This window comes from Sceloporus undulatus, chromosome 3, assembly GCF_019175285.1.
Source record: "Sceloporus undulatus isolate JIND9_A2432 ecotype Alabama chromosome 3, SceUnd_v1.1, whole genome shotgun sequence".
In the NCBI taxonomy this organism is placed as follows: Eukaryota; Metazoa; Chordata; class Lepidosauria; order Squamata; family Phrynosomatidae; genus Sceloporus; species Sceloporus undulatus.
The window spans coordinates 223036673-223054610 of NC_056524.1; the positions used below are offsets into that span (position 1 = coordinate 223036673).

General features: G+C 39.8%; 1 protein-coding gene across 1 annotated transcript in view; it reads left to right on the forward strand.

Moving 5' to 3' along the window:
* Positions 1-14854, forward strand: part of UBXN7 (UBX domain protein 7) — a 39409-nt gene extending 24555 nt beyond the window's left edge. The window contains exons 6-11 of the mRNA XM_042458658.1: positions 6134-6280; positions 6496-6586; positions 7980-8107; positions 8378-8768; positions 11384-11463; positions 13726-14854. Of these exons, the coding sequence (XP_042314592.1) occupies positions 6134-6280; positions 6496-6586; positions 7980-8107; positions 8378-8768; positions 11384-11463; positions 13726-13887 (999 nt within the window). The 3' untranslated portion in view covers positions 13888-14854. The remainder of the gene's footprint in view (positions 1-6133; positions 6281-6495; positions 6587-7979; positions 8108-8377; positions 8769-11383; positions 11464-13725) is intronic.
* Positions 14855-17938: the final 3084 nt, after the last annotated feature.

Genomic DNA, 17938 nt, shown 5'->3' on the forward strand with positions numbered 1-17938 from the left:
TTATTTCCATCACCACCCGGAGAGATGGGTGTTTTCATGACAAATGTTGAAACACTCTGGTTTGTTTTGTCTTTTCTGGCAACAAATTAATTTGAAACAAGAGACGACCTAAAATTCTGTGATTATTTATGTATATAATATTATATTGCATTTTCAAGCTGTGCACATCATTTAGTCTAAACATTGTTAATTTCAGGGGATTTCACACCCCTATTAAAACTTAGTTTTATGTAATGGAGAACCAGAAAACCAAATATTCAAAGCCATATTACAGTATTAAAGCAAAATAAGAAATAAGCATCCACTTGCTTTGTGAATATTTGAAATAAACTGCACTCTGTAAGTTTTTAATAACTTGCTGCACAGACACTTTGGCTAAACTTGAGTTAGATAAAATCTGTTTGCCCATTAACTAAAAGCAAGTGCATTACCCTGTTCATGAATTGTCAGGTTCTCACTTTATATAGACCCTCTGCAATTTGAAAACCTAATTCATAAATTTAAAAGAGAATACTGAGTTTGCACCATGTGAATTTTTTAGATTTGATTACTTTGAAATTTTGTGTATGTATATAAAAAAAGAACTGCTCCAAATTTTTATTTGCACCTGTTGTGAGAAGAGGATGAGTCCTTTCTAGCTTCGGGTATAGGTTTGTCCGGAAATTCAACTGTACAGTGTCTGGATTATTGTGACATTTACTTAAAAGTACATCAGATGTCAGGGTTGGTTCTTGTGTGCACATATTTAATTGTTGCTGTGGTTATCATTTGCCAAATAGAGGCCTCTCGATCTCCAGTTCTGGATGTATTTTTTACTTTGAAGTAAAAATTACTTCATTGTGGTAGGTGGATTTTCTGATAAAAAGAGGGCAAAATGGGTCTGATTTCATAAAGTATTTAGTTAAGGGATTGTGTGCATGTGTTATTATACAGTACATCTCACTGTACTGAGGAAGAGATTGTAACCAATGATCTACATGCCTGTTCCAGTTTAGGTGCATCTTAATAGGCAGCTTTGAGGGCTTCCCCTTACGATGTTATCTTTAAATTTAACATAGCTGAGCAGACCTTTAAATAGGATCTTTCTCTAGTAGGGTTATGGCACACTCTACTCAGATGCCTAATATCTGCATCAAAGTCTAAAATCAGTCTGACATATCACCTGGTTAATAAAACTGCTGTGAGCAATATTAATACAGTGGCCACCACATTGGCTGGGGTTAGGGGTGAAGGACCCCCTGAATGTGAAACCACCAATAAAAAAACCTATTTTTAAACCTAAAAGAACACTTCTCTAGGAATCTCCATGTCTTGCAGTCAACTCTGTGGTCAATATCTGTCAGACATTGATCCAGAAACAAGCTATAAAATCTGCAATTGCCTAGAGAAGGTTTTTTCTAGGAACTTCCGGTTCTCCAGCGCCATCTATAGTCAACCTCTGGCAAAGTGTGTGGAGGAACTAGAGGAGAACATATCATCAAAGCACAGATATCAGATCTACAAAAGTCAAAGACACATGTAGGAAAGCCCAACGGATTAGTAAAGTGCTGCAATATATTTAATATACCTAATTTAACGCAAATTTATTTTTTGACTTTAGCTTCTCTGTGGCTAATAATTTAAATACCGACCATAACTGCTATAATCAGTGCAATTATAACTTTATTGCAGACATTTTATAAAATAAATAAAATCCGGCAAGGAATCCATGTAAAAAGTGTGCTGAACCGTGCATATACCAAGGTTTTTTTCAAGTTGATAGCATAAGTTTAAATTCTAGGCTTTTTGTTTTTCTGTAAAATACATACACTTTTCAGCTTTATATACGACGGGGGCGGAGGGGAAGACGCCCCCAACGGGTTGCCAGGAAAAGAGAGAGTGTGGGATAGACTTGCTGTAGAAGACCACCCCTCGGCAAGCACATCAAATAAAAATTTAAAAAACAACACGGCAGGTAACCCCAACGCGGGCGCTAATCGTTGGCGGGCGGCGGGCCTGCTGGCGTAGCTCTCGCGTCGCATCTATCTATCTATCGAGCGAGCCACCATCTCTCGCTCAATCTCTCTAAGCGCTAGCGCTAGCTCCCCGCTCGCGCAATTTCTCCCAGCTAGCTATCTATCTGTCCCGGGTCGTCTGGTCGGTCCTATCGATTGCTCCTCAGCCGAGCTATCGATCCAGCTGATCTAAGTTCTCTCTCTCTCTTTCCTCGTGTCTATCTCCCTCCCGCCCTCCCTCCCTCCCGCCCTCCCTCGATCTATCGAGCTATCGATTAGCGATCTATCTAGCGATCGCCCCGCTCGCTCGCAGCGATCTATAATCGATTTTGTGTAGCTCGATATCGATCAGCTATCTCCGCGCTAGCTAGTGCTCCATCCTATCTCCCCCTCCTCCCTCTCTCTCTATATCATCTAGCTATCTTCTATCTATCTATCTTAGCGATCGATCTAGCTATATCTATTGTCTCCTTCCTCGCTCCGCTCTCTCCTCACGCTCTCCACCTCTCTCGCTTCCGCCCTCCGCTCTATGTCTCTCTCTCACTATCCGCCTCTCGCATCTATCTAGCTCTATCTCGCTCTCGAATTTCTCTCTCTCTATAGATATATATATCTCATCATCTATCTATCGCATTTCTCGCTCTACGCCTCCCTCTCTCTCGCTATCTCGGCGGCATCTATCTACCGCAGGGGGTAGGCATCCTTTGTGGAGCCGGGGGCCGGGGGTTGCGGTCCCGCAGACAAATGGGGGGCGGAAAGCAAAAATAGAGAATAAAATATTTTTTTTAAAAAATAAATAAATAAACCGGGGACAAAAATGAAGGAACAAAAGTTTCAAATGGGGGGACACTTTTTATAAAAAATGGAAGGACACGCGAAAAAATCTGCCTGGGTTTTTTTATTTTTTAAAATGTTAATTAAAAATGCATGTTTCTGAGGGCATACTATAGGACAATTGCCCCCCTGGCCTGCTGGCGTGCCCCCTTCCCCTGTAGACCAAAGGCCACACACCCGCATGCGAGAGGCCAAAGGTTCCGGCGGCAATCGGTGGCGAGGACCCCGGGCCTGGGGCCAGTCCCAAGGCCCCTTGCCGGGCCGCATCCGGCCAGGCGGCCGCAGGTTGCCCACCCTGATCGACCGGTAATCTATTTAATCTCTATATCTATCTATCTAGCTAGCTAGCTAGCTCTATCTATCTCTCTACCTATCTCTCTCTGCTCTCTCCCTCAATCCCCCCATCGACATCTCCTCCCTCCTCCTCTCGCTCCTCTCTCTCTCACCATAGATATAATAGATATCAGCTATCTATCTACTTAATCTCGCTCATCTATCCTCTACCCCGCCTCTCTCTCTCTCATCATCTCCGACTCTCTCTCTCGACCCTCCTCTCTCCTCCTCCTCCCTCCCTCTCTCTCGCTCCTCACCTCTCCACCCAGCCCCTCATCTCTCTCTCCTCGCTCTATATATAATATATATATCATCTATCTATTCTCTCTCTCCCCTCAGTCATCTATCTATCCTATTTATCTCTTTATCTGAGCTATCATTCGATCTACTATCTATCTATTTCGCTCTCTCTATCTCCCTCCCTCCCCTCTCTATCTATTTCTCTCTCTATCCGATCCGTCTCTATCTATGCATACCACATATCATCTCTCTCCTCTCTCTCTCTCTCGCTCTCTGATAATAGTATATATAATATATATAATATCTCTATATAATCGATCTATCTACTTCTCTCTCTCTCTCCTCATCTACTTCTCTCTCTCTTCCAGCTATATCTAGCTCACTATCTATCTGTCTTCCTCTCTCTCTCTCTCTCGCTCTCTCGTCGGGCTACCTCTCCCTCCCTCCCTCTCTCTCTCTCTCTCCCTCTCTCTGTCGCTCCGCTCTCTCACACTCTGTCGTCTCTCTATTTTTCATACGCGAGCATATCTCCCTCTAACCTACGCTATCATCATCTATCTATCTATCTATCTATCTACTAGCTATCTATCTACCCCCCCCCCCCCCCCTCTCCCCACCCCTCTACCCCCCCCCCCCCCCCCCGCCCTCCTCATCCTACCCCCCCTCTCTCGCCCTCTCCCCCCCCCTCCCCCCGACCCCCCCGCCCCCCGCCCCCCCCCCCCCCCCCCCCCCCCGCCCCCCCCCTCTCTCTCGATACCCCCCCACCCCCCCCGCCCCCCCGCCCCCCCCCCCCCCCCCCCCCGCCCCCTCCCGCCGACTCCCGCCCTCCACCCCCCCCCCTCTATCCACCCTCCATCATCTCACACCTCACTCCCTCCCCCCCTCTCTCGCATCCTCCTCCTCATCTCTCTCCTCGTCTCTCTCAGTAGTTTGTATTACCCCCCGGCTTGCGAGGCCTGCAAAGCATGGCTGCATGGCATGCAGCTGCCTGGCCTACTAGGAGGCCAAGGGAGGGGGCAGGATGCCCACAAGACGCTGGCTTCAAAGGGCCTCCAGGAGGACTGAAGAAGCCGGCAGTTAGGGCGTGCGTGTGCGCGATGGCGTTTCAAGCCGCCGGAGGAGGCTTTGGAGCCAGCAGCCAGGGAGGCAACCCCCAGCTGCTGTCCAAAAGCCTCCGGGGGCTTTGGAAGCGGGCCAGGAACAACCAGGTACGATGCTGCTTACCGGCGTACAAGACGCCCCCCGCACCCCCCCCAACTTTTGACAGCCCGTTTTAGAGGGTCAGAATAGTCTTATACGCCGGAAAAACGTTAATTGAATATCTTCATTGATTGTTAATGGGAAATGTGTCCCAAGGGATAGCTGTAAAATACCTTTGAACAATGTGTGTATTATCCACAACAAATTCCCTTAATTTGTGGGAGTCAAGGCTTTCATGGCTGGCAAATCCATAGTTTTTTGTGGGGGTTTTTGGGCTATGTGGGCCATGTGCGAGAAGAGTTTCTTCCGGAACGTTTTCCTGACGTTTTGCCAGCATCTGTGGCTGGATGCCAGCCACACATGCTGGATGAAACGTCAGGAAGAAACTCTTCTAGAACATGGCCACATAGCCCAAAAACCCCACAAAAAACTATTCACCTTCATTTCTTCCAAAAAGAAAAAATGCTTAGGGAACTAGACTTATTGTAAGGTTTTGTAGCTTCCCTCCTTAAGCCAAACTTGATGCTCAAATTAGCTTTTATTCCAAGAGTTGTATTTTGCCATTAAAGTGTCTTCATTGGAATAGCACTTTAGTGGTTGACCTAAGAAAACCTACTTTGATGCAACTCTAGGAAAGAGTTAGACAAGTTCGCTGTTGCTCTGTTTAGTATAAATTGGTGCTTCTGCTTCCTTTTTCTTTTCCATGAAGCAAAATCAGCTCTAGGAATAGCTGTGGATTCATGTTCCCTTTCATGAATAATTCAAATGGTGCAAGCTCATTAGTAAATCTCCTTTAAGGAAGTCCATACATTCCCTCCCCCTTATATATCCAGGAAGTATGAGCTTTCAATTTTTGATAAAGCACTCTTTTTTTCAACAGGTATGGCAATTCAGCGATCAGAATTACATTCTTGATCAAACTCCTACATTAACTTGCAGCCAACCAATCAGGCAATGCCAGCTTTGTGACTCAAACCAGTAAGATCTCTTCCTGCAACTTCAAACCTTCCCATATTCCCCACTTGCAGTCTGAATGATCTTCAAAAAGTAGTTCTCCAATAATACCAAAATATAGTATTTAAGAATGAAAAGAAAAGTAGAGAGAAAAAATAGCGGAAAAAGAATGCAAGTCTATCGGTAATGCAAATCCACCACAACTTTACCTCTTTAATCAGCCATTGTGTCTTGCAGTCAGATATATATTATTAACTTCCTAGTGGACTCTAAAATAATGTATTTAGCTTTTCTCAGTTTTAGAATAAATAAATGCTGCTTCCTCATCTCTCTTGTGCTTGGCATGTTAACAACCACCACTTTGGGAATACCAATGTGTGATGATAAGTCGACCTGCAGAGTTCTCTGACTGCGCACACTGGTTGTCAGACTTATTTGCAGGTGATCTTTTAGAGACCTTATAGTGTTTCTAATGCAAAGAAGATTAATGAATCCTGGAACAAAAAGTTGAAGCCATCATTGCTGGCATTGTTTCTTGCTGGCTCTTCATATCTTGTTCTTGTTATTTCTGTTTCTAGGCCAAGGAGTGTGGTCAGATGCAGAACAAATGGCTCATGATTAACATACAGAATGTGCAGGATTTTGCCTGTCAGTGTCTTAACCGTGATGTTTGGAGCAATGAGGCTGTGAAAAATATTATCCGGGAACACTTCATTTTTTGGCAGGTGAGCAGATTATTTTTCAGAATGAATGAAAGATTGACAACCAAGCCAATATTTTTATTTAATCTTTCTTGAAAACCACACCCAAATAATGCTTGGGGGAACAGAAGATTAATATATATAATAGATTCAAAGTTAGGTTACACTCTTGAATGCTGGTGCTTTCTTTAATCATAAAATGTTCTCAATTAAAGCACTTTTTTTTTACTTTTTGATAGGTGTATCATGACAGTGAGGAAGGACAAAGATACATACAGTTCTACAAATTAGCAGATTTCCCATATGTCTCTATTCTGGACCCTAGAACAGGTAAGAAGGAAAGTAGATGTATATATCTTACTGTAGAATAAATACTTTTGCTTTAATTTAGATTCTAAAGTTGGTAAGGTATTATTGTATGGCATCTTTAGATAAATTCTTATGTAATTAATAATAATAATAATAATAAATGATTTTTTTTAATAGCCCGCCCAATCACTAGGGAATCCGGGTAGGTTACAACAATAAAAATGCGTTAGAAATACAATACAATACTAATTGATCCCTTTCCAACTCCCTCCCCAATATTAAAACTACAATTAAACACTCAAAGTTTAAAAACAATAAAATGCAATACAGCATTAGGTTAAAATTAAAAACAGTTTGGCAGGCAGAGACACATACCTCAAAAAATTGAGATCATATTTGTAAACATATACAATGGGAGGAAGTTAGAATTTATTAGCTAGGTTGGGAAGGCCTACTGGAAGTGATCCATCTTAAGAGCCTTTTTAAAGGATGTAAGAGTGGAGATGTGGCGGATCTCTTCCAGCAGGCCATTCCACAACTTCATCGCAACAGTAGAGAGGGGCTGTGGCTTTTTATGTCCTGCCATTGCCAGAGGTAGCTGTCTTATCACTCTGAACATGCTAGACCAGCTGGACTGTGGATCTGATGGCAGTTCATTTTATGCAGTAGAGTCTAATAGTTTATTTTGTGTGGTAAATGTTAGAATGATAAAGTTGGAAAGGACCTCACTCATGAAGATGTCGGAAGTGATTGCTTTGTTGGAGAGGTTCTGAATCTCTTCTTTATAGTCTGCTCCTGATAGTGACCGTCATCCAGAGTGTTTCCTCACTATTGCAAGCTCATAATTTTCCTTGGCAGTTTCTTCCCATTGGTTCTGTAGGACCTGTTCTCCCGGGGTTCTATCCAAGAATTTTCATGGTGCACTTAACCTGTAGCAGTAGTACACTGACCTTCTCTTTCAAGAAAGCTAACAGTTTGCACTTGCTCCACATATAGTTGGTTAATTTTTCTGTCAAGAAGACAGACATTGCACATACATTGCAGCAAACGACTGTGGGTCCTTCTGCCTCCATCTGCGGAATTATTTCTCTCCCCTTCCTCTCTGTAATATCTATATGGGATATAACTGGCTCCCATTATACTGTGGTTGGCTATTTGATACAGTACTTAAGAATAAAAAGCTTAGTATTTCTGTCCTTTGACTTGTTAGTTATTATGTTGGTGCTGTTTTTGCAGAATCATTGTACAGATGCATTAGTAATCCTATTAAAATAATGCGGATCACTACACAGTTATTGTCTTGCAGTGTGAAAGAGAATTCTGTAAAAAGTTAATATTTATGGGTTTTTAATTTAACTTGGTGATGAGTTGAGATTCCAGTTCTTGAAGTGTGATTTATTACTATTTTGCACAGGGCAGAAGCTAGTGGAGTGGCATCAGCTAGACGTAACTTCTTTTTTGGACCAAGTGACTGGGTTTCTAGGGGAACATGGACAACTAGATGGACATTCTACCAGTCCTCCCCAGAAACGTACTCGCTCTGTAAGTATAACCTTTATGTGATGGTGGGAGAGATAAATTGAGTGGATTTTCTTGGTCATTGTTGGAAAAACATTTAATTACACTCTGATAGCATGATTCAGATTAACATTCAAAAGTGCAAAGAAGAAAAAGAGGCAATATATTACTTGTAATCAAAAACGTTATTGCATAAGCAGACTGTTTGATCTTTCTTGTGTTTCCTTCCTCTTTTCATATGGATGTATTAATATAGCTTTTCTTTCCCATTTGTTTTATGGTTGCACTGACTAGGAAAGCCTCATTGATGCAAGTGAAGATAGCCAGCTGGAAGCTGCCATCAGAGCATCTCTACAGGAAACACATTTTGACTCTGACCAAGTCAAGCAGGAGAGCAGGTCGGATGAAGAATCTGAATCAGAGCTTTTCTCTGGAAGTGAAGAATTTATTTCCGTTTGTGGTTCAGATGATGATGAGCCAGACAATTCTGCCAAGTCTAGGAAGTCTCCACACAAGGACTTGGGGTGTAGGAAAGAAGAAAGTAGAAGGTCCCAGCCTGAACCCACAGCAAGGACTGAACCTGAGGTGATAACAAACCATCGAGAACTGTCTTGCATGGATTCTGGGGTGCTAGAGGAGACAGGGGCAAAGCCAGAAGCTATTGTGAAGGAGCTGAATGTTAATGGTAAGTGTGACATCCTGCCAGTTTTTTAAAGGTTTAAAATAATTAAATTGATTTAGAGACACAAAATTGCTGTATTGAAGATTATCTAAACAGTCTTTACTATCACTCCCAATATATTCAGTGTTGTTGGCACACTACATAGCAGAATCACCCTATATTAACTCCAAATAAAAATTCCAAATTATTCCAGTGTGGTAAATGAAAATGTCATTTTAAAAAAAAATTAAACTGTTTTAAAATTTAAATTTAAAATTAACTGTTTGATCAGATCTGTCTTGATAACATTTCTGATTAGTACCTGGACTGTATTTATAATAATTTACTGTCTTCCTGTATCTTCTATGTAAAGTGGGGAAAGTATAGGAAAGAACAGCCTACCAGTTTAGGCAACGATAAAAACACCTATGGAGGAAAAATATTCCTCCTCTTTCGTAATGGTTTTGCTCCTTACGTCGTAATTAGCTATTGAGTTTGCATAGTTACTTGTATGTTATTTTCTAAATTTAAAATTACCAGTATGTCTAAAAGTCAATACTTGTACAGTTGTCCCTCCCGATTTGCAGTCTTGCCATTTGCATTCCTTGGTCTTTTGCAGACGGCAAGCCGGGAGGGATATAATGGTGCATGCGCTGTGCGTGGGAGCACACCCCCATTGTAATCAATGGGACTCCAGTATTGGCAATTTTCCCAATTCGCAGGAGGGGGGTCTGGAATAGATCCCCCACGAATCGGAAGGGACAAACAAACCAGAGAGCCATGCTGATAACTGAACCAACCATGTAAGACATTGTGGGCTGAAAGCTAATAATACCAAATATTTTGTGATTTGATTGTTATCATTAGCAGCTGTTTCCAAGTATTAATGCTTTCTTTTGTCATCATGACCTTGCTTTAAAAATCCCTCAGTAAATCTTTTCAGATTTATTTGGCAGACTAATGATAAATACTGAATACAATGTATCTTCATATTAGTTAAGGCTTACGCATTTCTATGTGTCGTATCATATTCCTATAGAATAATATTGTTCACATGTCATAAAATTTATTCTTGAGGTGAAAGTTTTATCTTTGTAGTTTCATTGTTTCATAAGAGTCTAAGACAAGGTGCATTATAGACAGTGCAAAACCCAACCTTGCTCAAGCAGTTCATCAAGACAGACAATATTACAAATAATAATAATAATAATAACAGGACAGCATGTGATAGGAAGAGGTTTATGCTGAATAATTATACATCATTTTATGATTGACATGGTATATTTTAAACTGCACAGTACAAAATATGGTTGTTGTTTTCTTCTTTTAATATTTAATATAGAAGGAAAAAGACATAGTGGTCTGAAGATAGATTTTAAGAAACTTCTCATATGAAGAAACTGAGAAAGCATGGTAAATAATATCAGGAAGACCATTTTGAACAGAGGTGAAAAAGCAAGAAAGAGTCTTCACAAAAGCAGGCAGTAGGGAGAGCTCAAGAGTAGGAAGTAAAAGAAAGCAAGAACATAAGAACCAGACTAGTATGAATCTAAAAAGAAAGAACCAGAGAGATGACAAGATAAATTAGTGCTAGGTGAATAACTGAGGAAACTTACTTCTGAATGCATTACATCTCAAATAGTGAATTGATAGCCATAAAAGCTCATGCTGAAACAAATAAGTTAGTCTTTAATGTGCCTCTGTTTTTTTCTCTCGTCCCTGCCATTTTTAAAATATGTTGTGGTATCTTGAATTTGAAAGAGGATACAGATGTCTCAAGTTAAAAATAAAACCAGTGCTTATTTAATCAAGGAAATGAAAAATCAGTTTTAAAATACAGAGATTGGTGAAATAAAAGTAGAATAAGAAAGTTTAGAAGGGGAACATATTAAGATGTTGGTAAAATACTGGTACTGATACATTTTTTCCAAACAGGATATAAATAAGGAAAAGCCCAGAAAAAATATATTTAGCTTTCAGCAAAACAGCAATGACAGGAACAGAATAGTCTGCCAGGACAAAAAAGCAGAAATAGCAAATAAAGAGAACAAAATCCAGGATAGAAAATCCTGAACACCTGGAGAAGAGAGAGAAGAAAAGATGACAGAAGCCTACAAACTAATATTGCTGACAAACTGGCACTTGAAGAAGCTTAGCAAAAATGGCATCTACTGAGGAGTGTTTTAGGGAAGCGGAAGGGGAAACAATAGCCTGTTTAAATAATTGCAAAAAAAATGTAGCCGAATATAGGACAATTTGTTTAGAATTCTCAGCATCTCTATTGTGGAACACTGAGGAAACAGAAAACTATAATCTGTATAACACTGTGTCAGATTGTTAGTCCGTTTGGCTCAGCATTGTCTGCTGCAACTAGCAGTGACTGTAGAGCAGAAGGCTTTCTTAATTATGAAATCCATGCTGAGAACATTCTGGAACACTCTGGAACATTCTCCCTGCCAACCATGTATTTATCAGTAAACTATGGGTCCCCTCCCATGAATTCAAAGCTTTCAAAAATTACCTGTGATTGTTCATCCCTTGGTACTGAAGCTCTTTGCAATGATTATTAACTAACAGCATATTTAGTGATGAAGACAAATACAGGAGTGTTTATTTAACATGTAACTTCCTTCTATTAGGACCAAAGGCACAGCTAATGCTAAGGTATCCAGATGGGAAGAGGGAACAGATTTCACTGCCTGAACAAGCTAAACTTCTTGTAAGTAAAAGTAATGAAAGATTCAAGTAGAGGATGGATGTATAGTTCATTTGGTCTTAATTTCCTTTCTATTCTCACTGTGTTTTAGATGCTGTAGGATTTTTTCACACATACTTTTCATAATCAAATTATAGTTTCTCATTTCATGTGTGACTGCTATTCTGGCAAATTCATCATACCTCATTCCTCTTTCTGTGACAAGAGCTAGTGAATTTCCCCCCCAATCTGCTGTGTTGTATGTTGGCAGGTGTTGTAATTCTGGCAGGGCTGTATTGGAATTGGAATGTGTAGGGTATCAGGTTTGTTCTCTCATCCATAGGTTCTAACAGTTTGAGCTGTCTAAAGAAGTCTAAAAACATTGTAGTGACAATGATGGGGTGAATTATATTAAAAGGTGATATAATTATATCAGCCGTTGAGATTAGTTCTGCTTCTGGGAGCACATGATGCAGCTGCCTTTAGGATTTTGAGCAATTCTGATTCTGGCCTGTATCTAGGTGGGAGAATAATTTAGTTATTGCTGTGTGCCTTCAAGTCATTTCCAGTTTATGGCAACTTTAACACAAACCTATCATCGGGTTTCCCTAAGAAGATTTGTTCAGAGATTTGCCTTCGCAGCTAAGAGAATGTGACCTGCCCAGGGTTACACAGTGGGTTTCCATGGCTGAGCAGGGATTCCAAGTTTGGTCTCCCGACATAGCCCAACACTCAAACCACAACACCATGCTGGCTCTTGGAGAACAACTACAAGTACCAAATAAGCTACTTTGAGTTGCATGATGGAAAAAAGTCAAGATATAAGTATACCATATATTTTAATTAACCATTCATTTTCCAAGAGAAAAATTCTATGGGAATCTATTGTAGAGTTTTTTGCTCTCACACAAAAGCAATGGAGTAGGAAGTGAAAGAGAGCAGGTACTTTACCTCATGTCTGAAAGTATAATGCTTTCAGTACTATTTGCATTGCCCATACAGATCTTGTACTCTTTCCTATCTGTGGTGTGGTTGAATACTAACAGGTGAGGAGATAAGTTCTTCCACCTCATCAGATCAATAGCATACTGTTTATATATAGCTGCCTCTAGAATATTTTCTATCTGTGTTCCTGTGACCTGTGTATCAAGGTCTTTCAAAGGCTTACTCAATTTTCTCAGGGGTGGGGTAAAATGTTGCAAAATGTGGAGCATCAATTTTATCTAGGGTTTTTTTAAATGTATCAATTTTATCAATTTTATTGTTTGTATGTACAATGCTGTTCAAATCTACAGTGCTATATAAATAAAGCATAATCATCATCATCTCCCAGTGTCTAATCCACCAGTCAAACCACTATGCTGGCTTTCATGCTAAGCTCCAAAACACACTGAAACATTTCTGGCAGCATTTGTTATATACGCCAAGTTATCTCAAGAACTATTTGTGTCTCAACAGGGTACTGATTTTTCAAATAAACATATTCATCTGTTTGTAAAACCAGGGCCTTTAGTCTAGCAATTAATGAAGAAAGCTAAAGTAACCTGGCAAGCCACTTTACCAAATGTCCAAAACAGAATGCAGAAATAATCTGGTTTTACACCGCTTTGACTGCCCTGGCTTGATGCTAGGAAATTCTGGAAACTAGTTTTGTGAGATGTTCGGCCTCCTTTGTCAGAGAACTCTGGTGCCATAATACACTATATTTCCCAGGATTCTCTAGTGCTGAGCCAGGGCAGTTGAAGTGGTCTCAGGCTGGATTATTTCTGCAGTGTGTTTTGGACCTCTGTGAGCAAGCCAGGCACAATCTTATGAGTAAGCAATTCAGGATTCTATTTTGTTATGAGCAATGTCTTGGGTTTAGTATAGATAGATCAAATGTGAACTGCAAAGACAAAAATATTCCAACATATTCTAGTCATGTAAGCTGCCTTGATTGCTGCAGCAGAAAGGTGGGGTATAAGAATAAAGTTTATTTTAATTATTATTTATGGGGACTTGTTGTTTTATATGTATTTTGTAGAATATTTTGTATTTGACAGGTTTTATTTTTATTGATTTTATTGTTCATATGTACAGCACTGTGTAAATCTACAGCACTATATAAATAATAATAATAATAATAATTCATATTTTCTTAGTTTCCCTTTATACAGTTGTAACAGAGGTAGACTACAGTCCTTTTGTTGTAACCTTAAGTGATAAATAAATTTGCATCTATTGCAATAAAAGCATGCCATGTGTTGGTATTCCCATGATTGACACTGCCTTTTTCTTTCTCTGAAGGCTCTCATCAAACATGTGCAGTCAAAAGGATACCCTAATGAACGTTTTGAACTCCTCACCAACTTTCCCCGGAGGAAACTTTCCCATCTGGACTATGATATCACATTACAAGAGGCTGGCCTTTGTCCTCAAGAAACTGTCTTTGTGCAAGAAAGGAATTAGTTCTCCCCGTGTCATCTTTGCCTATTGTACTAACTCACGAAGTACATGGTTTGGCTCCATGAGATCACAGAGTTGAAATGAGGCAGCCATTTGCTGACTTCTCTCTTTTCCTATATATTCCCTTGGCAAGTGGTCCACAGCAGGATAAGTTTACTTGGCTGTGATGTTGGAGGAGAGCATACATGCTTCAGTTGTTCAAGGCACACCTGCCTCAATGATTAATTGTTGTTTCAAAATAGAAAGGGCCATCTGTATGTTCAGCATGCTGGGACAGTAAACAGCCGGAACAAGAAATACTTTTTCCTTTTCCCGCAGAAAAAAAAGTCTATTTTCGTTAATATATTTTATTTTTCAAAGCATCATCTGACAAGACATTATGGGCTTCTTCAGGCAACCTTCTGAGCATGGGCTAGGTACAAAGAAGCAGTCTTGTCTTCCCTCTGACCTTTGTAGGATTTGGTTTTCAAGTAAGCATAGCATTTCCTCAATATGCCAAGAGCTGCTGAAAGCTGAATCCTGCATGCCGTAGGTGCATACTGCTAGATTGCTATAAATGGATGACAGCACACTGGCTTTTCAGACACACAGCACATGCATAATTAGTTGCGTGAAGAAATCCTAAATCTTGCCTACATTTGAAAATCAAAACAGAGTTGTAAATCCATTGCCTTGTTTCTGTTTGAGAGTTACAGCAAGCACTTCCAAGAAAGAGCATAGACATGTGCAACATTAGAACAGTTTGTGTAACCAGTAGATCTAATGTAACTTAACTCTTAACCCTTCATGCTAGAATGAGAATTGGAGGACTTCCTATTTCCTCTTCAGAATTAAAGAGGAGACCATGGGGCTAATTTCTCATCTATCAGGATTTTACCATCAGTGAAATATGGCAAGATACTGACTATGAATGTAAAGCTGATTAAACCTTTTATGTCAAAACTAAAGCTGTTTCTGTTTCACCATGCTACCTTTGTGGAATTCTGTTGGGCTTTTGCATATTTGTATAGGTACTGTGCTTAAAGGTAAAACCATCCCTTGTGCTTTTTCCTTTGATTTTATAAAATCCCTTAATTGATTAACACACTAACAGGTTAAGCAAAACAAGATGTTTTGCAGCCCCAACCTTGGCTAGAACAACTAGAGTTTGGAAAACGTTATTCGTCATTGTTTATTCTAATTGGTCACAAATAGTATAGTTGAACATCAGATGTAAGTTATGAAGGAGTGGTGTGGCTTACTTGGGTTTGGTAACAAATTGTATTTGGGTCTAAAATCACAGGTGTGTTATATCGTTATTACAAGTTTCTAGTAAGAGTTGTTGATGCTGCATTGTTAAATGGAAACACACCTTTTGGTAATAACCAAATTGTTATTTTACATCTGAGAGGTTATATATCTTTGTTGGAAGATGTTCTAATACACAGGATAAAATTGATATCAAGTTAAAAATTGTATACCTGGCAGTGTATGAAATCAAGATTAGAGCTCGTTTGTGGAAACAGGTTAGTATATTGGATAAAAAATCTAGTTTTGACATGAATATCAAGGCCTTGAATTTCCTTACTTGGAAACTGATGCCAGCAAATCATTTAGCCTAAAGACCACGGTAAGGACAACAAAGATCAACACGGTTTTTAAAAAACTAAACTAAAAGCTTGCAGCCTAATCATTAACTGGTTGTTAGTAGATGAAATTGAACTTGTTCTCTCCTCACCTCATTTCCCTGTTACTTCTGCCTTTAACACCAACGTTTTTATTCTTTACTCACTTTTCTTTAGAATATTGTTTCTTGGTCCATTTTCTGTTCTCTTACTTCTGCTTTCTTATTAGTCTGCATGGTAATGCTGTTGATTTTTCTTTTGTGAAATGTACAATAGTGGCTTTCCATCAGACTTAGAAGACATATTGCAAGTGTTTAGAGAGCTTTAGTCACTGAGCACTTAACACTGTGAAAATTGGTGTCAGGGGCTTCACTGACAAAGCACCATGCTGCATTTTGTGTCATTGCAAAGTTAAGACCTTAAAAAGAGAGGAGCACTATCTAGCGTAATGTCTTTAGGTTATTTCTTTCTCATCCTTGTACATTTTTTTTTTTTTTGGATTATGAATGCTTTTAACCTTCCAGATTTGTATTGATTTTGCCAGTACAGCTTCAACTACTCTTGGCTGATATGAAAGGACAAGAAGATCATTTTTAATACATTTAAATATACTTTCATACTCCTCCAATAATTGTTAAGTTTTATTCTTTGTTCTTCTCTTCACTCTTCTTTCTTCTCTTTCCTTTCTCCATTTCCTCTTCTTTCTTCTACTTCCTATCACAGCATCTCTCCTTAATCTTCCTCCTCTATAATCCCTCTCCAATCCCTTCTCCTCCTTCCTATCTACATTCCCTTCATTTCAGCCTCCGTTCAACTTACTCTTACCCTCAAGAAGATCACATTTTAAGATGCCTGCTACTTTGAGGAGGAATGCTGCTTACACACTAGTTGGATTATGAAAGAGAGAGAGTCCATATTCATTATAGTTCATGAAGGGCTGTCTTTCCATTAAAAATTACTTTGTGAGGAATGGCAACTGCAATGTATATACAGGTTGAGTCTTTTTCAACCAAATGTGTGGGACCAGAGGTATTTTGGAATATTTGCATATATATATATATATATATATATATATAACCAGCTGCTGTGGTGGCCGGAGCTTCTCATTCTTCAGGGGTTGCAGTCCTGCACACTAAGTTCCTCCGCAGTGAATTAGTAAGTATGTGAAGAAGGGGAAACAGTCTGGACGAAGCCCTCCCGGCTTGAGCCCTTAAGGCTCAGAGAGGAAGTTTTGCTTTGGAGGATAGCTCATGGATATCATGTCCAGGGCGGAACGGTCATGGCACCAGGGAAAGGGAGCCGGCTGTGGGTTGCTTCCCAGAGCTGCTCGCTCATCCTGAAGTTGCCAGGTGGCTGGACATGCTCATGTGGAGGGAAGAGAGGAGACAGCAGCTCTGCCACCACCAGTGGGGAGGGGAGTTGACTTCTTGGTAAGGGGCCCACTTCTCAGACAAAGCTTGAGTTGGTCACCAGCATTTGCTACTGCCATAGCCTATTCTAAAGCTCATTTCAGCTGGATGGTACAGCAGCAGCCATGGCCACTGCTGCTTGTGCAAAGTTTGGCTGTAAACTCAGTCACACCATCTCCCTTCCTGCCTTTGCTGTTTCCCTGTCATGTTGGCACTCAAAAACGTTGCAGGTTTTAGAATATTTCAGATTTTAGAATTCCAGATGAGGGAGACTCAACCTGCAATCCATTTTACAGCATGGTAAATGTCAACATTTTCAGAGTCCATGAGCTCTGGTAACGTTCCATATTTTGCATGAATTTATTTCTGCTTCAGTTTATTTATGTATGCCTTTGTTAGGGCAAGCTTGTTGGTGCTTAATGTCCAGCACTGTTGCATTTGTTTTAACTTGATTTAAAATGTTCTATACTGCAATTGCAGTGTAGCTTCCAGCGTTGTTTTAAATACCAATAATTAATAATACACTAAGGAGCTGTAAAATGTATTTTTGCCTAAGATTTAATATCTCATAATTTTCTAGGAAAGGAATTCCATAGACTGAGCACCACCACTAAGACCATGAAAAGTTACTTTTAATTAGGATAAATATATCTACACACTGAAATAATCTATAAGCAGTTATGGGGTGATGTGGGGAAACCTGTGCCATTATATTCATTATCCTTAAAACGCTTTTCAAGCTCTATGACTAAAAAGACAATTTCACATCCTTCCCTCATCCTCAGTGGGGAGATTATGCGCATATATATATATATGTGTGTGCATGCATGCATAATTTAATAAATAAATTAGCAAAATGTTTTACCTTCTGCCTTCAGTTGCTGAAAAGAAATGTGAGCTGCATCTGAAGTGGCATTTTAGAACTTTTTATTTCCCTTCTCGAGTGAGTGAAGGTTCATTTTTCTCTAGAGTCTTAAGTCTGTGAATCAAGAAATTATCCCTTCTTGGAAGTTCTGTTGTTTTTAAATCATTTATTTGTGA